At 40.4% G+C, this 24,849-nt stretch overlaps 1 protein-coding gene across 2 annotated transcripts in view; it reads left to right on the top strand.

The window, feature by feature from the left end:
* The first annotated feature begins 476 nt into the window (after nucleotides 1-476).
* The window catches only part of PRKD1 (protein kinase D1), a 360,252-nt gene continuing 335,879 nt past the window's right edge, over nucleotides 477-24,849 (top strand). For both annotated transcript variants that reach the window (XM_069559447.1, XM_069559446.1), the window contains exon 1: nucleotides 477-1,042. In XM_069559447.1, the coding sequence (XP_069415548.1) occupies nucleotides 779-1,042 (264 nt within the window). In that variant the 5' untranslated portion in view covers nucleotides 477-778. The remainder of the gene's footprint in view (nucleotides 1,043-24,849) is intronic.

Raw genomic sequence — 24,849 nt, 5'->3', positions numbered from 1 at the left:
CCCTCTGTTTTCATTTTTCCTCCGAAAGTAAGACCCACGGAGAAACGCAGGGCTTGGCATTCTACCCTCACGGGTAGAAGTGCGTCGTCCTCGGACACTTGGATGATGTGGCAAGGACTGTGGGGGCCGTGAAGCTCCTGGTCCCGGGCAGCGGGTTGTAGGAAGGGCGCCCAGTCCCGTCCGTCCGCAGTCGGGCAGCCGGGACAGCGAAGAGAGCGGGGTCCGGGAGGGAGGGAGGGAAGGGTCGAACCATGCTCGCGGAGGCGGCCCCACGCCCTGCCGCTTATCCTGCCCGGGCCAGGGGAGGCTCAGGCCCAGGGAGCCTCGGGCGCAGGGGACGGCCACCGGGCACACTGCGGCCAGTGCGGCCGCGGCTCTTGCGGCTCCGGCGCCCGCCGGGTGGTGGCTCCGCAGTGCCCGCCCCTCGCTCCCCTACCCCGCCCCTCGCGCCCCCTTCCCCGCCCCCGCCCGGCGCCCCGGCCTCGCAGACCCGCCGCCCCGTCCCTCCGCGCGCGCCGCAGCTGCTGCTCCTCCGCGCGGCGGCGCCTCCCCCGCGCGCCGCCCGCGCTGCCGGCGGCGCAGCCCTCCCGCCTCGGCCATTTTCTCTCCACCCCCTCCCCTCCCGATCCTCATCCCCTCGCCCTTCCCCCCGCGCGGGGACTTTTCCGGAAAGTTTTTATTTTCCGCTTCGACTCTTGAAGAAAGAAGCTCCCGGCTCGGCGGCAGCAAAACTTTTCAGCCGCCGGGCCCCGCGGCCCTCGGTGCGCCCGGCCGAGCGATGAGCGCCCCTCCGGTCCTGCGGCCGCCCAGCCCGCTGCTGCCCGTGGCGGCGGCAGCAGCCGCGGCGGCGGCCGCGCTGGTCCCGGGGTCCGGGCCGGGGCCCGCGCCGTTCCTGAATCCCGTCGCGGCCCCGGCCGGGGGCATCTCCTTCCATCTGCAGATCGGCTTGAGCCGCGAGCCGGTGCTGCTGCTGCAGGACTCGTCCGGGGACTACAGCCTGGCGCACGTCCGCGAGATGGCTTGCTCTATCGTCGACCAGAAGGTAAGGCGCCGCGCGACTCTGAGCCCGGCGCCTCCCGGCCGCGCTGGGGGCACTGCCCTCCGGCCGCCCCTCGCTGCGCCAACTTTCCGGCTCCGGGGGCTCGGCCGGCAGCCAGCCTAGCCGGCGCTCTGGAAGGGTCCGACACCGGCCGAGGTTGGACGCCCGCATCCGAGGCTCTGCACTTCGTGTTGTTCTGTTCCCCCCTTGCCCCAACCTCTTCCTATTCCCGATTTCTCTCCAGTCCGCATCCTTCTCCCCCAGTTCCATCCCTTTCAGGACATTTCCAGGTATCTTCTATTTTCTGGTCGCACCTCTCTCCCTCCCAGTAAAGACTTCTCGGCTCTCCCCTCTCTTCGCTCTGGACCCTGGACCAGCACATTCCTGGCGCCGAAATCCTCCTTCCTGCACTAGAGTTTCCCTGGGGACACGCTCAGCACGATTTCAGCACCACTCCCTTCCCCTTCAGGCCCCTCTCCCAGCTCAGATTGATGCTGAGGAGTTCCTGGAATGATCTAGAGAGGAGGAATTTCTCACCTGTCAAATAAGCTTTTAAGAGAGAATGATTGACTCGGCCAGCTGTGAAAACAAATGACCAGACCACAGCTCCCCACCTCTTGTGTTCTATTCCCAACTCTGTGAACATGGGCGCAATTTTTTCAATGATAAATCTGAAAGTTGCAGCCTTCTGGATTTTGATTTCCAGGGCACTGATAGTGGAGCTTTGAAGCCAGGACACAGGCATGTGAATGGGAGGGGTCCTGTCCAGGAGCACCCCAGGCTGGCTGTGCCCCTAAGTTTGAGGCTGTGGGACTTTGGACAGCGGCCACCAAAGGCAGGGTGGAAAAGGGGCCATTATCCTGGACCATGCCGCCCAGGGAGGAGACGTGGCCCGCCTGTCGCTTTTTATAGTGCGATTTTGAATTTCAGGTTGTTTCTGTGGCGGTCCAGAGGGGAGTTGCATGGAAGGGGGTGATAAGAGTGTAAAGGAAAGGGGGCCGTGGCGCCAGTCTTCTTAGTGTAAACAGCAAGGATTTCTGGGTGGAGACAGAGGTCTCTAAAGGTGCTGAATTTCAACCCTGAAGGACTGACTGGTACTTGCTCTATAAAGATCCCTTGACTAATCATGAAAGCTTTCTTTAAACTGTTTGGAACAGAATTTGCTAAACCTGTGTGGTGAATTGTAGCACTGAGCACAGAAATATTAGGAAAAATCCCTAGGGAGAAATCACTAGTCTAAAAGTTGTAAAAGTTCTGGAGGCCAGACTAAGTTAACAGTGAGTGTCAGGATTTTTGTTTATTGAACGGAGTGACATTTTATAATACGTGTGACTCTTAGTTTTTTGCATCTTCCACGTAAATGGCAGATACTGTCTAATTCTGTTTTAAGTCATATCATATGCCCTCTCCTCATCAATACTGTTGGAGAAGGCAATGGCAGCCCTTCCAGTACTCTTGCCTGGAGAATCCCAGGGACTGCGGAGCCTGGTGGGCTGCCCTCTGTGGGGTCCTACAGAGTCGGACACGACTGAAGCAACTTGGCAGCAGCAGCAGCAGCATCAATACTGTGAAGTGTCTGTTGCAGGTTAACAGGAGCGTTCTCCTGGGCACTGAAAGCCTTCCCTTAATGGAAGTTGCAGTCTACAACAATTTCCATTGGAGTGCAAGCCAGTTAATTAAAGGACAATACTGAATAAGTACATAAAGAACCTAAGATAAAGTTTCTTAAAGAGCTAATGTGATTGTATAGAATTTTAGCTGAAAGTAAGTGAGTTACAGATAATATTCATTGGGTCAAATTAATATGGACAGACTATCTTTGAACAGTTTTAAAGGGCGTGCCTGTGCACACACGCACACACACACACACGCATATAGCCACACCTTGATGGAATTTAGAATGAGGAGAAATATGCATGTTTCAAGAGGTTTGAGACTAGAAATTGAATGAAGAGTGAATTCTTATCTCTGTAACTACCAAGAGGAATGCCTTGTGGAGGGGATGATATGTGTTCAGGAGAGCAGCAGAAAGCACCTGTGGAATACAGAGGACCTGAGGATAGTGACTAGAATATTTAGAGAAAGTAAAATTATGAAAAGGCTTGTCAATTAAGATGAACTCAAATTACTAGGAATCTCTGTATCTTCTACATAGAGAAATCAAGGACAGCTGAAAGATGGATTTGCTTTGTGGAATATGTTTTAGAAGGCCAAAAATGTTATGGCAGAAGGAAAACTGAAGCTCATGAGCTAATAGAATCCTGAGCCAAAGCTCTGGAGGAGAGACCTGGAGAAACACTGGCAAAGGGAAATCACCAGTCCTGGTGACTGATTTACAAGGGGAACCCCTTCATTTTCTATTTATTCTAGTAGTTCTGTCTCTAAGAGTTTGAGAGTTTGTTTGGGATAGCTGAATAAAGATCTCACACTATTTTTTTTTGCAGGGGGGTATGTTGTGGCAAACAGAGAGATTTAGAGATCTGTGTGGATTTGAGAGTTATTTATATACAGGATACTGTAATTAGGTATTTACTCGATAGGAAAAATTTTCACCTATCTGTTTTCTGTCATCTATCTTGAGATACAATTATACCTCAAGATTAAGAGGGCTGAGTATCCATCACAGGATAGCAGAGACAGCAGAAATGGAGGAGGGGGTCAGTGTGGAGTCAAGGAAATGGGAACAATTTCTTTGTCCCTTACTTTAGATTCTCTTGAATTACTTTCTCAAGATACTAACTCAGAGATAGGATGACAGGAGAGAAAAAGAAAGGGAGGAAGGGAGAGAAATGAATGTTTTAGGACAGTGCTGGGATTTAGAAGTCATTTACAATTTACTATGTAGAATGGAGTCCTGTAGAGTTCTCAGCAGATTTCTCTAGATTTTCTGAGCCCTCCACATTCATTGCGTTGTAACATGTTAAGAAGGTTTTCATGTGATAGCTTTGAGAGTTTCCTAAATACGAACAGAGATCAGACTATCTTAAATTTTTGGAAATATTAGCTGACAGTTCAGTTTCTATCAGCAACATTCATGGGACATTTTCCATGGGATGAACGACTGTGGAATGAGCTAAATAGGAGAGGTCTATCTCTGAGAAATAGTATTTTAAGTTATTGTTGCTATTACTTAGAATTTATGTTTTTTTGTTAATCATGTAGGTTTGCTAAGTGGCAGATATATGATTATGCTTGAAAATTTTTGATGGTAATTGGGCAAAAATATTCTGATTTTAAGATAAATGTACCCTAAGTATGTACTGAATTATATAGCTAAAGAATTAAAAAAATTTTTTTTAACATTTAATATAGTTTTTATATTATATTGGAGCATAGTTAATTTACAGTGTGTTTCAGGTATACAGCAAAGTGATTCAGTTGATTTTTTAAAAAATAGTTTAGGTGAAAAATCTAAAGTGTCGCATACATCTTGGTATGTAACACTTTATGAATATAGAGACAGTATATTTGGGGAAATATTAGTTTAATGTTTTCTCTATATTATGCTTATTTCTTTACTTTGCAAGCATGTAACCTTGAAGGCTGGTTGTATATGAAGATGTGTATCATGTTAGATAGTATTCATGACTTATTTTCTGGAGGGTAAAAAACAGTTACAGTAATTGACTTCATTTTGAAACATTGTTACTTTCTACTGTCAAAAGAACCTTGAATATGAGCATCTATGTGCACACACACACTCTCTTTCTAAAAAGAAGCAGTATTAGGGATGTGGAATGCAATTAATAGGACTATGCATTCATTTTGCCTGTTATCTTACTAGATAGACAACTCATATTTCCCTTTAGAATTTACTTAAATGAAGTAATAGCATCTCTAAGGCTCCTGGCATATTTTCACTTTGCATAGTCATTTTTCTGACCAAGGAAATTAAGAAGTGAAATTTTAGGGAAGATAGCTCATTAAAGGTAAAACAAAGGATAGTGCCTTAGTTTGAGAGCAGCTGTGCTCTGTTTATAGTTGTTTTGCTTTCTTAATTATAAATTGTTTTCTTAACACTTGTAGTGTCACTTTAATTTTTATTGTTAATTTTAGCTATGCTACTTCTACACAGATTGAAGAAACTGGGAGTGACTGGCTGTTTGACCAGGTCAGCACACTTAGACCAACAAAATCCTTTTAAGCAAATAGACGTTTGGGTTGTAGGTTTGTATATTTTTATTCAGAATTTTCATTTATCATCACTGTATTGTCATCATTTACACTGTCATCATTGACAATTTACAGTTGTCATCATTTCTGTTATTTCTGATTTAATGGTGAAGTATAGAATGTGTCAGTTCATTAAGTGATTCTTAAAGTAATATAATGCTTTAATATGGTGTATTTAAAATTTTCAAGTTTAGTTTACAATAAGAGTATATTTTGATATATATGTAATGCCTGTGTAATATATGTCTAATATATACATATGTAGTATATTGTCTAAGTATCTAAGTGTGTTTTGAAACATAATTTTGCAAGCCTAAATCCCAGGGACGGGGGAACCTGGTGGGCTGACGTCTATGGGGTCACACAGAGTCGGACACGACTGAAGTGACTTAGCAGCAGTAGCAGCAGCAATTATCTGTGTATAGCCACCATATGTTAAAGTATTGTTTAATAATTTGCATTATAGGCTGCAAAATTGAGGCCTCATTATATATCTTATAATGCAAAAGAGAAACTCTGCTTTATGTTTTTTCTATCAATACACAGAACTAAAAACCTTTTCATATCAGTGAATGTTGTTGAACACTTCTCCCAAGGAAATATTTGAGTAAGCCTTCCAAACTTTGGGCTGGGAGAATTGGACAATTGGCTGTTTTGACAAATATATGAATTACTTTAGATCTTTAGATCCAGGATTAAAATAAATTGGAAAGACTTTTCTGTGACAGCTATAGTCTGTGTGTATGTGAGAGAGGAGGTTAGAGGTGGAGCTGGAAAACTATTAGTATTTTATGAATGTGTTGCTCTGTATCACCAAACTCCTGTCATAACCATTAAGAGAGATTTGAAACTTTATTTTGCCAATTATTTTTACTCTTCTGTGAGATGGTTGTATGTAGGTCTTCACTATTTATTCATGCTGGTGCTGCTGCTAAGTCACTTCAGTTGTGTCCGACTCTGCGCGACCCCATAGACGGCAGCCCACCTGGCTCCCCTGTCCCTGGGATTCTCCAGGCAAGAACACTGGAGTGGGTTGCCATTTCCTTCTCCAATGCATGAAAGTGAAAAGTCAAAGTGAAGTCGCTCAGTCGTGTCCGACCCTCAGCGACCCCATGGACTGCAGCCTTCCAGGCTCCTCCATCCATGGGATTTTCCAGGCAGGAGTACTAGAGTGGGGTGTCATTGCCTTCTCCAGGATGCCTTTTAATGACCTTACCAGACAAATCAAAATCCTATAAATGTATGGTTGTCACTTATCTAAGATTACTCTGAAGAGTAAAGATAATATGTGTAGAGGATTAAATATACTGCCGGTATATAGGTGACTAATAAATAGTGTTACAGATATGTGAGGCTTTATAGGCTAGCATACTGTTTTATTAACAAAAGAAATGTAAACTCTATTGTCTCATTCTTATCTCAATATAAAATTAAAATTGTATTAATTAGCAATATGGCCGTAAGGCCAAGGTAACATTTTTTTCCCTTGCCCTCTACAATAGGGCAAATGTTATGAGTAGTTGCATTTTGGTACTGCCTCTCAATTTTCAACCTCTTAAAATGTGTCAAGGAGCAATTTGATTGTTATCAAATGAAAAACACAAAGGTTGATAAAGATCATTATATTACTTTTTATTATTTTTGCCAAGTTGATTTAATTCCTTTTCATTGCAAGTGGAATTCCAATGATATCTCGTTTGATAAAAAGCAAAATAAAACAGGTAATGGTATCCCATTTAACAGTATAATGATTCTCAGATCTGGTCCTCAAGATAAATAAAAAGTTATTTTGCAAATTAACCATTGATGTGAGGAGGAACACACTTGGAAATGGCTTATAGAGATCACATTTTGCTGTCATGCTAGCATCTAGAGCTAGTTTGCTAAACTGTTACATCTGATGAATAGCTGATAATAACATAGTTTTGCACATGCAGAAGTGTTAGACTGGGGCTAGAGGCGATTTTACTGGGGAACAGTTAAGATAGAAGTTTGGCTAAGCCAGTCACAAGTCTTTCTCCAGATATTTTCCCAGCTGCTGCTTACCACTCATGGAAGTTCATGCTTCATTATAAAACTTTCAGACAACAATAATCAGTAATTGTTCATCCTTTGAAGAAAAAAAGTGGAATGCATAATTATATGAAAACTATATATTTGTGTGTATTACACTGGAATTATTGAATAAGTTCTCAGTTCAGTTGCTCAATCGTGTCCGACTCTTTGCTGCACCATGAACCGCAGCACGCCAGGCCTCCCTGTCTATCACCAACTCCCCGAGTTCACCCAAACTCATGTCCATTGAGTTGGTGATGCCATCCAACCATCTTATCCTCTGTCGTTCCCTTCTCCTCCTGACCTCAATCTTTCACAGCATTAGGGTCTTTGCAAATGAGTCAGCTCTTTGCATCAGGTGGCCAGAGTATTGGAGTTTCAGCTTCAACATCAGTCCTTCCAGTGAAAACTCAGGACTGTACTCCTTTAGGATGGACTGGTTGGATCTCTTTGCAGTCCAAGGGACCCTCAAGAGTCTCCTCCAACACCGCAGTTCAAAAGCATCTATTCTTTGGTGCTCAGCTTTCTGTATAGTCCAACTCTCACATACATACGTGACTACTAGAAAAACCATAGCCTTGACTAGACAGACCTTTGTTGACAAAGGTCTCTGCTTTTTAATATGCTGTCTAGGTTGGTCATAACTTTCCTTCCAAGGAGTAAGCATCTTTTAATTTCATGGCTGCAGTCACCATCTACAGTGATTTTGGAGCCCCCCAAAATAAAGTCTGACACTGTTTCCACTGTTTCCCCATCTGTATCCCATGAAGTGATGGGACCAGATGCCATGATCTTAGTTTTCTGAATGTTGAGCTTTAAACCAGCTTTTCCACTCTCCTCTTTCACTTTCATCAAGAGGCTCTTTAGTTCCTCTTCACTTTCTGCCATAAGGGTGGTGTCATATGTGTAAGTGAGGTTATTGATATTTCTCCCAGCAATCTTGATTCCAGCTTGTGCTTCTTCCAGCCCAGCATTTCTCATAATGTACTCTGCATAGAAGTTAAATAAGCAGGGTGACAATATACAGCCTTGACATACTCCTTTTCCTAATAAGTTCTCAAGTTGTAGTGAAAGACTAATGTAATCATCAAGATAGCAGGGCTAGACTCAGATTGGATTAGAAGTGAATAAAATTCAGTTCCATTGGAGTTGATCATAACATAAAGGTTCTTTTTAAAAATATATTTGCTTGCATTGTTTTTGTGTACTGAAAATAGCTAATGCTTTTGACTTCGGATAGTCACCTCAGTTCATCTGTAAGATCTAAGCCTGGATGTGGAAATACAGGTTAAAAATATAGGATGCTTTTAAAGATAGTGCTCATCTTTTAATGTCCCCAATGTCTCTATTCTAGAGAGGTTTTGAAAATAAGATTTGTTTCATAAGTCTTTCCTAGAGGCTGAAATATGTTAGAAGAACATACAACAAAAATAAAAAGTGTGTCAGTTTTTTCTTTCTTTTCATAGAACTTAGATACAGAGAAAGTGGTTGTTTTGCTCCCAGATATTAAAAGCTTTTTTCCATCTACAAGAATATGTGAAATTTCCCCCAGGAATTCCTCTGATACTGTCAACCAAATATTTTTTTCCCATTAAAAACCAATAATGACAGCACCACTTGAAGTTATTTGGCAACAGAGAAACCCACATTATGCTGTTTCTTGTTTGTCTTTCTAGTCTCACAGAAAACAGATAATTAAAAAATAAAGCCTTTAATTACATGGCCACTGTGGCTATTTGGCCAGTATTTTACAATTTATATACTTAAAACGGTGAGAATTGATATAAGAATACTACATATTAAGACACAGTTATGCCTGTCCAAATTTATAATTTCCTGTATAGAAATTTCTTCTAAAGTTTCAAAAAGGCTTTATTAGACTAAAGCTAGACAGTTGATACAGCAACTAAGCAATGTTGGCAAATATGAAGATTAGATTTTTAAATAGGCAATCATGCACAGATTTTATTCAACTTATTTTAATGAAAAGGGAAAAAAGTTATGTACTTTTCATTGCTTCACTGGTTCATTGGCTTTTATTCTCTCTAGGTCACTAATTGTTGAGGAATTTGTTGAATTTGCTACTTGTATTTAGGCACAATTTCAAAAATGTCTGAATTCCTTGCTCCATAATTGTCAGCAATCTTTTTTTTTTTTTTACATACATGTCATGAAATGAATGAAAAATATGAATATGATCATGAAAATACGAGCCACAAGCCGCTGTGGTTTTCACCATTGTTAAAAGCAGGGAGGCATTGCGGGAATGGTTGGGTACAGAAAGGGTGGCATTGAAGCTGTGGTGATGGCATTGAATCCAGGGTGACTGAGCAGATCGAGTAGGTTACCAACAGTGAGGCCTGTGGGATTTTGAGACTCGTGGCACCGGAGGGCAGCAAAGGAGAGTGGCAGCCCTGACCTCTTATGGATTCAATCAGCAGGAACGGTCCCATCAGGGAAAGCATTGGGAGAGGTCTGGAAGTGGCTTTTTACAAGCAGATAGTCCGCTTGGGAAGTTCTCACAATGTCACAGATGAGGGGTTCAGATAGCAGCTCCGAGAGGACTTGACTGGGAGAGTTTCAGGAAGGGTTCTGCTCATGGTAACAAGGCCCGCAAAAGGGAGCCTCCAGGAGCCACACCTTCCTGGCGTGGACTCTTGTGTGCCTGTCTGTATCTTAGCTTCTTGGCGTTTGTCGTGTCTGATTTTCACAGTAGCTCTTTGTGATAGTCATTTTCTCTCCATTTTAAGGTTGAAGGAGCTGAATAAGGGTCAGAAAGGTTAAATCATTTACTACTCTAATCATGTAACTATTAGGTAAAAAGCAAAAGCACTCAATTCTTTTTTCCCATCACTGTATGTAATCCTAAGAACAGGGAGAGCTGGAAGGGCCATATGTCTATACAGAGTCTGAAATTACCAAATTGAGAGGGAGGGGAATGTTAAACTCCCTTACATTAAACTCCCTACTTAAAAACATTTCAGCTTTGACAGTGTGATATTATTTCTGTTAGTTTAAATTATTCCTTAGTCTAGAAGACTTGCTTATTTTGGTTCACATCCCAGTTAGTGGTCAGGTCAGCTGAGATTCTAACCACTTTGGGGGATACCACGGCATGTCCCCCATCTTATCAGTGGCAAGATACTCATAAGGGACATGAAATATGGACTCTCATTGGGGATATTAGAGCCTTTAGAGATACGTGATTGCCTGAAGTAGTGATATTTTAGAAACATGGATTACCCTTGAGGAGTCATATAAACTGCAGTGTATCTACTTGTTATTTATATATTTATTTATTTAAATAAATATCTATGTAGCAGAATCTGGTTTGGTATTTGCTTTCATTATACTCCGATAAGAAGATGTAAGGATAGCCAATCCTCATCCATCTTTATAAATTTCCAGACACCAACTGTTGTTTATTCAGAGAAGTTAATTATCTGGTGTGATTAAATTTCCTGGGTTGGTTCACAGCACTTCCTTCCTAGGAAATGTGGACATGGAGGTGTTTTGGAAGAAGTGATTATGGTAAGATTATGTATTGGTCAAGTGTGGCTCAGGACTAGTGGATGTAAAGAATCTTAGCCACTTATGAAAATCAATGAGTCATTTCTTTCTTCTTAAATAAGACATTGATTACGAGAAGATTCTGAGAAAATAGTTAAGGGTCTTAAGAAGAGTGCCTGTCAGTGGTTGCTTTTCATTTGAGAAGTATGTGGATTGACTGTGTGCATATGCTAAGGATTATGGTGTGCAAGTATATTCCCTCTTTTCTAGAAATTTAATGTATTTGTCTATTTTTGGTCACTTATGAATTAGCCTACCATAAGGTAAACTCTCACTTACACATAATCAATTGCAGACCACATGGAAGTTTTCCTTTCCACTTTAGTAGTGCTAACCAATCTGGATTGTGAATTGCTCCTTTGCATTGTCTGTGTACAGGGCTAAGGCCAGCACTTCCTGTGTAGACTAATTGTACTGTCTTTAGGCTTTGCTGCTGCTGCTGCTGCTGCTGCTAAGTCGCTTCAGTTGTGTCCGACTCTGTGCGACCCCATAGATGGCAGCCCACCAGGCTCCCCTGTCCCTGGGATTCTCCAGGCAAGAACACTGGAGTGGGTTGCCATATCCTTCTCCAATGCAGGAAAGTGAAAAGTGAAAGGGAAGTCACTCAGTCATGTCCAACTATTCGCGACCCCATGGACTGCAGCCCACCAGGCTCCTCTGTCCATGGGATTTTCCAGGCAAGAGTACTAGAGTGGGGTGCCATCGCTTTCTCTGGTCTTTAGGCTTTACAGCAATGTAATTGCTTGTATAAGTGGACATGATTTGATTTAAAGTATGATATAACTCAGTTTTATCCTAAGGGTTCCTGCCCTGAATGACTGTTGGGAAGCATATAGGAAAGTAGTTATATTCAGCCCTGATGGATTGGAAATGTACCTGAAATATTGCCTGTCTTTGATATATTTGGAACTTTGCAGCTTTAGTATAATGGACAAGTTCCTAGGGAATTCTCTTTTGACATTACTCACTGGTGATCTCTTGGCTGACAAGAAGGCAAAGACCTATCTGGCTGTAGTAGAAGTCTGAACTTACTAGATGTTTCCTAGTATAGCACTATGCCTGTAAGCCTTATCTTGAGATAAACCATCTTGAATTAGGAGAACATAGCATCAGTTGTGGAGAAGGCAATGGCAACCCACTCCAGTACTCTTGCCTCGAGAATCCCATGGATGGAGGAGCCTGGTAGGCTATAGTCCATGGGGTCGCTAGGAGTCGGACACGACTGAGGGACTTCACTTTGGCTTTTCACTTTCATGCTTTGGAGAAGGAAATGGCAACCCACTCCAGTGTTCTTGCCTGGAGAATCCCAGGGACAGAGGAGCCTGTTGGGCTGCCGTCTGTGGGGTCGCACAGAGTCGGACACTACTGATGCGACTTAGCAGCAGCAACAGCAGCAGTTGCTGTTCAAGGAGTAGTAAAGTGAATTGCTTGTGCCTGACTCTTCTCTACCAATGATCAGTACTGAGAAAAAATTACTTAGGTTCAGAGTAGTTTCTTGACAGGAAGGTTCTATGGCCTTCTCTTTGACACGTGCTAATTCCATCTGCTACTGTGGCACCTGTCGTCACCTGGGATGTAGATTTTTAGAGTATTTAAAGAAATCCAACAGCTTGCATAGATTTGCAAAGAATGAAAGATCTTGCATGATCTTAGCTTTTATTCAGTTCTCTGGGAGGAATATGAAGCAAAAGTGAACATACAATAAGAATGGACTAATTTAATTGAGTAGAGTTACATAGAGTGAGCAGATGCTCACTTACCTGGGACAGTCCCAGTTGTGTCTGTTGTCCTGGAAATCCTTTAAATTGTATGTTTACTGATAAAAACGGTAGAGTTTTAAGTTAAAAACAAGCAACAAACAAAAACAGAAAGAAAACCTTACTTAGGACAGACATTGTGTTGCCTTTTGGCCAAATGTCCTTGTATATTTAAAAATAAAAGCAAAACTTACATGTCAAATCTATTTCATGGAGTCTTCAGATTATGTGTATTAACTATGTCACTTTGAGTAACTATTCTAAGTGGATTCTTGGGCTAAAAACAAAAACCTTACTTTGATTAGACTACTACTATCCTCTTTGATGAAAAGTTTCTGTATAACTTTAAGATACAGCCAATATTTAGAATTGATTTCATAAACCAGTTAATTATATCTGAGTTTGAATATAGTATCTAAAATAATTTGCACTCTATTTTTCCAACCAGTCAGTGTAAATCAAGGTGCCGTGATACTTATCTATGTGTTTTTGTTTCAAACAGCAAATAATTTTACTTATTTTGGTGATTCATGCTACCCTTGTTAATTCAAGTAAGTAAACAGAAAGGCCTGCCTTGAAGCTCCAGTACCCTTGGCAACCATCACAAAGGCAGAATACTCTGACTTACATGCAGAGGGATAACATTATCATAGTTTCACGTTGTACTCTCTTTTATTCTCTTGTCTGCAGAAAGTATAATGTGGTTAGCAGAAAGGAGAGAAATTGCACATCAATATCCTTGATTACTTAGAAAACTTGTCTTATATTTAAAAAACAAGTAGGCAAATAAGGGAGATAATTTTTTGGAAATTGTGTTGTCCCATGATAATAATGTGTAGGTTATATCTCGTATTTTCTTAAGCTATTCACAGGTAGAGCCTGGAAGAAGCAAATATATGAGGTATACCTAGTCCTCTATGCTTGACTTCTATTGATGTTTATACTGTTGAAGTAATAGTAAGAATTTTAGGTTCAGAAATTACAGTGTTGAAAATGATGCAAGTAAATGGGGTCTAAAGCCATTTGAAAAGAAATTTGATTTTGTATGACCATTTCTGTTTGGAATTTTCCACGCACGAACTATTATAATTTTATACTTCAGTTAAATAATTGTTTTTCGTTTATTTTGAAACCTATGTTTTTCTTTTATTTTGAAAATTATAGAATTGCCACAGATAATGGATGAATAGTGATCCTCAAAGATGTCCACATCTTAATTCCTGGAACCTGCAAATGATACGGCAGAGGGACTTTATAGATGTTGGCTGAGTATTTTGAGGTCAGGAGAGTATCCTGGATTCTTTGAAGTAATATTAAGAATTTTATATGGGTGGCCAGTCCCATCCTGTAAATCCTTAAAAGTGGTGAATCTTCTAGGATAGGTCAGACGGATGAGACTGAGAAGCAGGAAAGATTACAGACCTAAGAAGGACTGGATTCCTGTTGCTGACTTTGAAGTTGGAGGGAAATGGGCTGGGAACCAAGGAATGCTGGGGATATTATGAGGGGAAAACAGGAGGAGACCGAGTATAATAATAGGGAGAGATGTGACAGCAGAAACTGGGCTGGGGGGTATTTGGAAAACCTTGAGCCAAGCCTTACAGTTGAAGCTAGAAGCTGAAAAAGACAAGAAAAATGATTCTCCCCTAGAACCTCTAGAAGAACCACACATTGACTTTAACTCTGTGAAATTGACTTTGGACTCCAGAACTCTGAGAGGATAAATTTGTGTTTTTCAAAGTTGCTAAGTTTGTGGTAGTTTATTACAGAAGTAACAGGATACTAATATACCCCATTAATAGCCGAAAAGGTAAGAAATTCAGATAAATTACAAAATGAAAGTGTTCATTCTATAAATGAATATGCTCATCATAACTCACATATTGTTCTTTTCTCTTTTCATATGGTACTTTCTATGTCAAGTTTTAAATATAAAATATTCAGGGCCTTGGGGGTAATTTTTGTGTGAAGGCTATTCAGATATTTACATTCGTTTTAGAATTTAGTTTTCAAGTTTTTAAAGTTACAGATTCAGATGTTAGTCTTAATCTTTCTAGTGCAGCTTATATTTTAAATTTTTACTCTAGGAGACAATCACATATAAGAATCTTTGAAGAATTAATATCCTTTGCAAATCCAATTATTTAGATACTTTCAAACATTTTAACGTATTTGATTCCCTTTAAATAATGCAATCACCTGCTTGATAAACCTTTGTATCTTCTTAAGTAATTTTTATACATTTGATAAATGAAACTTATAAATATGCAAATATGGTAAAATTTAAATTCTTAAGTATTCCATTGCCATATACATAAGCCAAAATTAAAATTAATTGCCTAATTATATTACATAATATATAAGAAAAAGTATTAGTAAAAGCATTAATATGATGTTTTTGACTCTCTTAAACTTTACTCTATTTAATTACAAATATTCACATTTTGAAAGATCTTTTTCTACCTATGAAATAATTATGTGATTTCACACAGTTTGTGGAGTTCCTTCTCCATGTAAATTCTGTAGTTGTCTTCTCCTCTTAGTTAAGTTTGCATAGATGCCAGTGCTTTTAGCTGAGACAGAAAGTGGATTCTTGTTGGAATTTAGGTCAGTTCCATGGAATCTTGTTTCAATTCCATTACTTCAGGAGGTAATCGTGTCCCCCACATCCCTGAATCCAATTTATCTATTACTTCTGTGTGCTGAAAAGTCTCTAGTTCCTACCCAGATCAATCATTTGATTGGATTTTTAATTACTTTAGCTCCTAAGATAAATGAAACCCTTTTCTATCTACACTAAAGAATTTTGAACCTGATAGGATAACTGCTTTTTCATACTTAAACTTAAGGTTCTTAAGAAAATACTTCTTAGGGATATTAAATGTGTGATTGAACGTTGGCCCTCTCTCAGGGCTTTTCCTGACCACCTAGTCACAACTCATAAGAAGATTCTTCTAACTTGGTATCTTTCCTTATAAATAAAAAAACACTTTGGGCACCAACATCTAATATCTGAATATCTGGATACAGTTTGTATATGGATTTAACACAGTATGTTCAACTTGTCAACTGTTCTTTGATATTTAAGATTCTATCAATTTTTTAAATGTCTTTATGCATATAGTATGGCAGACTTTTCCCCAGTTACATATATAAAATTTATGTTTGAACTTGTTTGTTAAAATTCCTAAGATTAATAGTCTTTAATATTTTAGTATTGTCTGTTAATATTGCTAACATTAATATTTATAGTTTTTATTTTAGAATTATAGTGGTTCTTTTGCTTTCTTCCGCTTGAAAATTACAAACACATATGGTTTGGGGCTTTTGCTCTGTTTTAAAAGAGAAGGATTCAGAATAAACTGTTACATTTAATAGGCAGTGCTTAAATCCATCAGTGGGTAGACTGTGTATGGAATATATCTAGCAAATTCACAATGAGCAAATAATAAAATTGAAAAGGAAACAACACTTTCCATTTTCCAGCTTTCTTTTGTAACAACTGGCCTGTTATTTTCTCTATATCTAAATTCATTTTAATCTTTTAAAAAGTTGTTTGAAAAATATACATTCCTATGAATATTTAGGAAAATTCCATAAGATAATTTCTTAAAATTTCACCCTTGCTTGCTATTACCGTTCTCTGTAATGTTCTTTAGATACCTGAAATACAAAAAGAGATTCTTAAAGACATAAATGTGAAGTCATCTTTGACATGTCCATTTTCTCCAAAAGTCCTTTCTTTTGCAAAAGAAACATTTGCATTGTTTGTTCAATACTGTAGAACTGTCTTTGATAATTTAAAATATCTTTTGATTGATAAAACTTTGATTTACACACAAAGGCTCAGGGAAATCTTTATTTAGTAAATTGAATAAGATTAAGAAAATCACGTGAGAGTGTAACAGGCAACCATCTTTACCTGTTTTTCTTCTGTTATATCCCAGAAATCTAGAACAGTGTATGGCACTGAATGATTTAAACTGATGATTTATCCCATCATGGTAAAGTTTCCAGAAGCAGAATCGTGTGTGTGGTCAGGCTTTATGCAGATTAAGTCTTAACTTCTATCTAGGCTGTTTGTTTCGGAGAAGGCAATGGCACCCCACTCCAGTACTCTTGCCTGGAAAATCCCGTGGATGGAGGAGCCTGGTGGGCTGCAGTCCCTGGGGTCGCTAAAAGTCAGACTCGACTGAGCGACTTCACTCTCACTTTCCACTTTCATGCACTGGAGAAGGAAATGGCAACCCACTCCAGTGTTCTTGCCTGGAGAATCCCAGGGACGGGGGAGCCTAGTGGGCTGCCGTCTATGGGGTCACACAGAGTCAAACACGACTGAAGCGACTTAGCAGCAGCAGCAGCAGGCTATTTGCTTTCTAGGAAATCCTCATTTCTTCCTTTGTTCCATAATTACTATTCAAATAATTGTTTTTTTAACTGAATTAGAAGTGTTTTGGAATATAAGATGTACTTCCGAAGAAAGTTGGACTGGTATTTGAGGAGGCAAGCAAACAAACACAACACTCTGGGATCTGAATCTTTTCTGAGGAGTTGGTATTCCTCTCATCTAACTGACTGGGCCAAGGACTTGAAGCCAGTGAAAGCCTTCCTTCCTGAAAACATTTTATGATAGGGCCTGAATAAATGTGTGCTGAGTTGAATTGAGAACAGAGAGGAGTCTTTTGTGGTTGTTAGTGGATGCCTAGTAGAAGTGTTATGAAAGACAGTGTTTTACTTGTCATATCTCAGCCTCATTTACCTGGAGATTTTAAGAACATAATTGTGGAAACAATAAAAAGCCATACAAAAGGTAGCTGTAGGAGAGATGGTGACGGAGAGGAAAGTATGATGTGTTTGCCCAGGATGGGGAGTGTGGCGCAGTGTGGTGGGGGAGGTGGGTAGGGGGTGGGTGTGAAGCAAAAAATAACAAATTCAACCGATGTTAGCTGAATGTTCCTTTGCTTTTTTTTTTTTTTTTTTCTTCTCACTGGTGTATGGAGTGAGCTTGAGAAACTCAGATGGGCTGACAGGGAACACTCAAGAGTGGTCTCCAGCAAGGAACTTTTTAAATAGTTAATAGTCACTAGTTTGTCTGCTATGATGTAAGTCAGTAGAATTACAGCTGAAAAACATTAACCTTTTCTTTGTTTCCTGCCAATTCTTAACCGTAGCTACTTTCATTTTTTAAAAATTTTTTCTGTCACATTTATGTGACAGTTATGTTTTAGATTTCTTAAGTCAGATTTTAACTTTTAAAATGATTTAAAGTTATGCTTGTTTTTGAAAATAATTTTTATTCATACTTTGTTACCTGTTTATTGTATCCTAGAGGCGGGTGTTAAATTACATATCTGTATCTATCCATCTCTATGTGTGTATGTTTGGTTCTTTCCTCATGGGGGTGTTGTCTTTTCTTAGTTCTTTTTATTTTCTCTTCATAATTTTAGCTCTTGACAACCCAGATTTATTCTTCATATGTTTTAAATTTTCTGCCCTGCTGTTTGCATCCTTTTTCCTTCCTAATTTACTTTTTCATGCAGTTGTAAGCCTTCTTGGACATTCTTAAATATCTGAGTTGATTTTCCCCAGAGTCTTAAACACCTCTGTGTGGATATCATATTTGATTTTCTGGAATCCTGTTGCTTTTTAACATAACATCCAGTCCTTGGATGTGGAATGTGTGATCACCCAAGTATTATATGTAACAACCATATTTGGGCAAAAGAGTTGCATGCTGTGAGCCAAAAGTTTGTATAACCTCAACAGTCACTCCTGGGGAGGGCTTCTTTCAGCCCTTGGTGCCAAGCTAGGAGAGATGATATGCCTATATCTATCATTAATGATAAAACAGTGGTGATTGTGTACCTGTGTTTCTGTTTAAAATGATCATGCTTCTAGGTTACTTATGCAAAGATGGTTCTTACCTTTGCCGACAAGATTTTACAGAGAACAGAATAATTGGTGAGTACAGGAGTTATCTGAACTTGGATTTTTCACAGTGAAATTTTCTTCCACTGGCAAATAGTTATTTAAAGTCATCAAGTATATCTTTTATCCAGAATTTTAAGTGTCAAGCTCTTGATATACAAAAAAACCCTTCCTTCCTATTTATTTTTGGATTAGTGACCCAAGTCACCCTCCTCTCGCACCCTTCATTCCTTGTGGTTCAAGAATATGGAAGACTAGAGTTCCTGGAGGGAAACTTGGTTAAATTTCATAAATTAGGCCAAGTTTCAACACTCTTGATAGTATGGTGTGATCTTCCTGCTTTTCTCCTCCAAGAATTTTCTTTCTGACTCCCTTGAAGGTGCGCTCTTTCACCTTGATAGGGTTTATCTCACACAGCCAGTGTGTTGTGCAATTGAAAATCAACTTTAAGAGGCAACATCACTCATCTGGCAGTCCTGGAGTATGATTAAACTGTCCTCAGAAAAAGTATCTTGTGTTCTCCTCAAACTATTGATTTATTTCCCTTTTGTCTAAACTGGTTTCCATTTAAAAATCTAATTCTGCCTTCAGAATGGGAGAAAATAATAGCAACTGAAGCAACTGGCAAAGAATTAATCTCCAAAATATACAAGCAGCTCATGCAGCTCAATACCAGAAAAATAAATGACCCACTCAAAAAGTGGGCCAAAAAACAGAACAGCAGTTCTCCAAAGAAGACATACAGATGGCTAACAAACACATGAAAAAATGCTCAACATCACTCATTATCAGAGAAATGCAAATCAAAACCACAATGAGGTACCATCTCATGCCAGTCAGAATGGCTGCCATCAAAAAGTCTACAAACAATAAATGCTGGAGAGGGTGTGGGGAAAAGGGAACCCTCTATACTGTTGGTGGGAATGCAAACTTGTACAGCCACTTTGGAGAACAGTGTGGAGATTCCCTAAAAAACAGGAACTAGAACTGCCATATGACCCAGCAATCCCACTACTGGGCATACACACTGAGGAAACCAGAATTGAAAGAGACACATGTACCCTAGTGTTCATTGCAGCACTATTTACAATAGCTAGGACATGGAAGCAACCAGTGTACATTGGCAGATGAATGGATAAGAAAGTTGTACATATACACAATGGAATGTTACTCAACTATGAAAAGAACGCATTTGAGTCAGTTATAAGGAGGTGGATAAAACTGGAGCCTGTAGTACAGAGTGAAGTAAGTTAGAAACACCAATACTGTGTCTTAACGCATATATATGGAATTTAGAAAGACGGTAATGATGACCCTACATGCAAGACAGCAAAAGAGACACACATGTAAAGAACAGACTTTTGGACTCAGTGAGAGAAGGCAACGATGGGATGATTTGAGAGAATAGCATTGAAACATGTATATTACCATATGTGAAATAGATGACCAGTGCAAGTTTGGTGCATGAAGCTGGGCACCCAAAGCCGGTGCTCTGGGACAACCCAGACGGATGGGGTGGGGAGGGAGGTGGGAGGGGAGTTCAGGATGGGTGGGACGCATGTACACCCATGGCTGATGCATGTTGATGTATGGCAAAAACCACCACAATATTGTAAAGTAATTAACCGCTAATTAAAATAATTTAACAGAAAATCTAATTCTGGTTATTTGCTCCTTGGAAGAAAAGTTATGACCAACCTAGACAGCATATTAAAAAGCAGAGACATTGCTTTGCCAACAAAGGTCCATCTAGTCAAGACTATGGTTTTTCCAGTGGTCATGTATGGGTGTGAGAGTTGGACTGTGAAGAAAGCTGAGCGCCGAAGAATTGATGCTTTTGAACTGTGGTGTTGGAGAAGACTCTTGAGGGTCCCTTGGACTGCAAGGAGATCCAACCAGTGCATCCTAAAGGATATTAGCCCTGGGTGTTCTTTGGAAGGACTGATGCTAAAGCTGAAATTCCAGTACTTTGGCGACCTCATGTGAAGAGTTGACTCATTGGAAAAGACTCTGATGCTGGGAGGGATTGGGGGCAGGAGGAAAAGGGGACGACAGAGGACGAGATGGCTGGATGGCATCACCGACTCGATGGACATGAGTTTGAGTGAACTCCGGGAGTTGGTGATGGGCAGGGAGGCCTGGCGTGCTGCGATTCATGGGGTCGCAAAGAGTTGGACACAACTGAGCGACTAAACTGGACTGATTTTATACTAGGGGCAGTCAGGAGTTAGATCCTATTTTCATACCCCCTCTTTTAACTGGGAATAATATAAAATTACTTTTAGTTTTTATTAATCTTACCTTAAGGTTTGAATCCATGAATAAGAATCAGTTATGATTTGATTCTTTTGAACTCAGCTTGTACCCCTAATCATTTAAGCTCTGTCAAAACATGCTCAGTAAGGCACTACTGGTATAAACATCAGTAGAAATCAACTTCTGATAGAATGGTTAAAATAATGTTAGCAATTGTTGCTATTATTGTGAATTTTATCCCTGGTACAGCTAACATTTGTCAGCCATTATTGTACCACTCTTTTAAAGGATTAGCTTATTTGTTCACCCTAGAAATAGATAACAACTTTTACCCTCATTTTTCAGGTGAGGAAACTGTCACTGGAAAAATTATCCAGCATTACATAGGCACTTGACAGAGTTGGGATTTAAATTTAGGCAAAGTTCATGTCCTTTTAATACCCAGACTATATTTATAGAACATCTTTAACATTTCCAGGCCAGGGAAAGCAGTGAGTTACACCTCATCTCTTATGGTTGTTTCATAATCATTTGATAATACTTTTGAATTAGCTAGATGCCTGTTACAAAAAAATACAAAGAAAATATTTTTTCTAAATAGATAAGATTTGCTATTTGAAATGAGGGACCCAGACTAGGGACTGATCCTTTTAATTAATTATTGCCGTAAAGATAGGTGCCCCAAAACTTTTCTAAATTAGACTTATTATGTTTCCAAGCTTGGTGGCTCAGAGGTTAAAGTGTCTGCCTCCAATGTGGGAAACCCAAGTTCGACCCCTGGGTCAGGAAGATCCCCTGGAGAAGGAAATGGCAACCCACTCCAGTATTCTTGCCTGGAGAATCCTATGGACAGAGGAGCTTGGTAGGCTACAGTCCATGGGGTCACAAAGAGTTGGACACAACTGGAGTGACTTCACTTTCACTTTCAAGCTTATAATTGACTTAAAAGAAACATATATATATATATATGCATGTGTATTTGTACCTATAAAACATATGTATTTGTTAAAAAGGTAAAATTATATATAAAATTAAAGAGATGGGTATACCAGACCACCTGATCTGCCTCCTGAGAAATCTGTGTGCAGGTCAAGAAGCAACGGTTAGAACTGGACATGGATCAAGACAACAAGTTCCAAATTGGGAAAGGGAGTACATCAAGGCTGTATATTGTAACCCTGCTTATTTAACTTACATGCAGAGTGCATCATGAGAAATGCTGGACAGAATGAAGCACAAGCTGGAATCAAGATTGCTGGGGGAGAAATATCAATAACCTCAGATATGCAGATGACGCCACACTTATGTCAGAAATCAAAGAAGAACTAAAGAGTCTCTTGATGAAAGAGGAGAGTGAAAAAGTTGGCTTAAAACTCAACATTCAGAAAACTAAGATTATGGCATCTGGTCCCATCACTTCATGGGATATACATGGGGAAAAAGTGGAAACAGTGATAGATTTTCTTTTGGGGGGCTCCTAAATGCAGGTCAGGAAGCAACAGTTAGAACTGGACATGGAACAACAGACTGGTTCCAAATAGGAAAAGGAGTACGTCAAGGCTGTATACTGTCATCCTGCTTATTTAACTTCTATGCAGAGTACATCATGAGAAATGCTGGGCTGGAAGATGTACAAGCTGGAATCAAGATTGCTGGGAGAAATATCAATAACCTCAGTTACGCAGATGACACCACCCTTATGGCAGAAAGTGAAGAGGAACTAATAAGCTTCTTGATGAAAATGAAAGAGGAGAGTGAGAAACTTGGCTTAAAGCTCAACATTCAGAAAACGAAGATCATGGCATCTGGTCCCATCACTTCATGGCAAATAGATGGGAAAACAGTGGAAACAGTGTCAGACATTATTTTTTTGGGCTCCAAAATCACTGCAGATGGTGACTGCAGCCATGAAATTAAAAGACGCTTACTCCTTAGAAGAAAAGTTATGTCCAACCTAGATAGCAGTTTTCTTTATTATTTTTTTTTAGCAGTGTTCTTTGGTTATTTATTTTATTTTACTTTACAATACTGTATTGGTTTTGCCATACAACAACATGAATCCACCACGGGTGTACACATATTCCCAATCCTGAACCTTCCTCCCACCTCCCTCCCCATCCCAGCTTTCTGGGTCATCCCAGTGCACCAGCCCCAAGCATCCTGTGTCCTGCATCGAACCTAGATTGGCGATTCGTTTCTTATATGATATTATACGTTTCAATGCCATTCTCCCAAATCATCCCACCCTCTCCCTCTCCCACAGAGTCCAATAGCATATTGAAAAACATAGACATTACTTTGCCAGCAAAGGTCCGTCTAGTCAAGGCTATGGTTTTTCCAGTGTTCGTGTATGGATGTGAGAGTTGGACTGTGAAGAAAGCTGAGCACCAAAGAATTGATGCTTTTGAACTGTGGTGCTGGAGAGGACTCCTGAGAGTCTGTTGGACTGCAAGGAGATCCAACCAGTCCATTCTGAAGGAGATCAGCCCTGGGTGTTCTTTGGAAGGAATGATGCTAAAGCTGAAACTCCAGTACTTTGGCTACCTCATGTGAAGAGTTGACTCATTGGAAAAGACTGATGCTGGGAGCGATTGGGGGCAGGAGGAGAAGGGGACGACAGAGAATGAGATAGCTGGATGGCATCACCTACTCGATGGATGTGAGTTTGAGTGAACTCCGGGAGTTCGTGTTGGACAGGGAGGCCTGGCGTGCTGTAGTTCATGGGGTCGCAAAGAGTCAGACACGACTGAGCAACTGAACTGAACTGAACTGAAATCACTGCAGATGGTGATTGCAGCCATGAACTAAAAGACGCTTACTCCTTGGAAGGAAAGTAATGACCAACCTGGACAGCATATTGAAAAGCAGAGGCGTTACTTTGCCAACAAAGGTCCGTCTAGTCAAAGCTATGGTTTTTCCAGTAATCATGTATGGATGTGAGAATTGGACTGTAAAGAAAGCTGAATGCCGAAGAATTGATGCTTTTGAACTGTGGTGTTGGAGAAGACTCCTGATAGTCCCTTGGACAACAAGGATATCCAGCTAGTCCATCCTAAAGGAAATCAGTCCTGAATATTCATTGGAAGGGCTGCTGCTGAAGCTGAAACTCCAATACTTTGGCTACCTGATGCAAAGCCCTGACTCATTGGAAAAGCCCTTGATGCAGGGAAAGATTGAAGGCAGGAAAAGGTGACAAAAGAGGATGGGATAATTGGATGGCATTACTGACTCAATGGACATGAGTTTGGGCGAACTCTGGCAGTTGATGGTGGACAGGGAGGCCTGGCGTGCTGTGGTTCATAGGGTCGCAAAGAGTCAGACACAACTGAGTGACTGAACTCTACTCATTGTCCAACCAGTCAATCCTAAAGGAAATCAGTCCTGAATATTCGTTGGAAGGGCTGATACTGAAGCTGAAGCTCCAGTACTTTGGCCTCCTGATGCGAAGAACTGGCTCATTAAAAAAGACCCTGTTGTTGGGAAAGATGAAGGTAAGAGGAGAAGGGGATGATAGGGGATGAGATGGTAGAATGGCATCACCAGCTCGATGAACATGAATTTTGAGCAAGCTCTGGGAGTCGGTGATGGACAGGGAAGCCTGGCATGCTGCAGTCTATGGATGGGGTAGCAAAGAGTTGGACACTATTGAGCAACTAAACTGAACTGAGTGGATACACATACACACACACATACATTTATCTATATCTATATATGGACTTCTCAGGTGCCTCTAGTGGTAAAGAACCCACCTACCAATGCAAGAGATACAGGTTTGATACTTGAGTCTTGGAGATCCCCTGGAGAAGAAAACGGCAACCCACTCTAGTAGTCTTGCCTGGGAAATGCCGTGAGAAGCCTGGTGGGCTACAGTCCATAGGGTCACAGAAGAGTTGGACAAAACTTAGCGACTAAACAACAACAACAAAAATGTATATATAGTAATGAAATCTTAGCCAAGCAATCAAGTCGCTTCATTGAGAGCTTTTTGTTGTCGTTGAGAGTTTTTAGCATAAGTGGAAGATGAAATTTGTCAGTTGCTTTTTTTCTTGCATCTGTTGAAATGATTAAATT

Source organism: Ovis canadensis, chromosome 18 (genome assembly GCF_042477335.2).
Source record: "Ovis canadensis isolate MfBH-ARS-UI-01 breed Bighorn chromosome 18, ARS-UI_OviCan_v2, whole genome shotgun sequence".
NCBI lineage: Eukaryota > Metazoa > Chordata > Mammalia > Artiodactyla > Bovidae > Ovis > Ovis canadensis.
The sequence above is the reverse complement of the archived record's forward strand: the minus strand, read 5'-3'. Positions and strand labels throughout refer to the sequence as shown.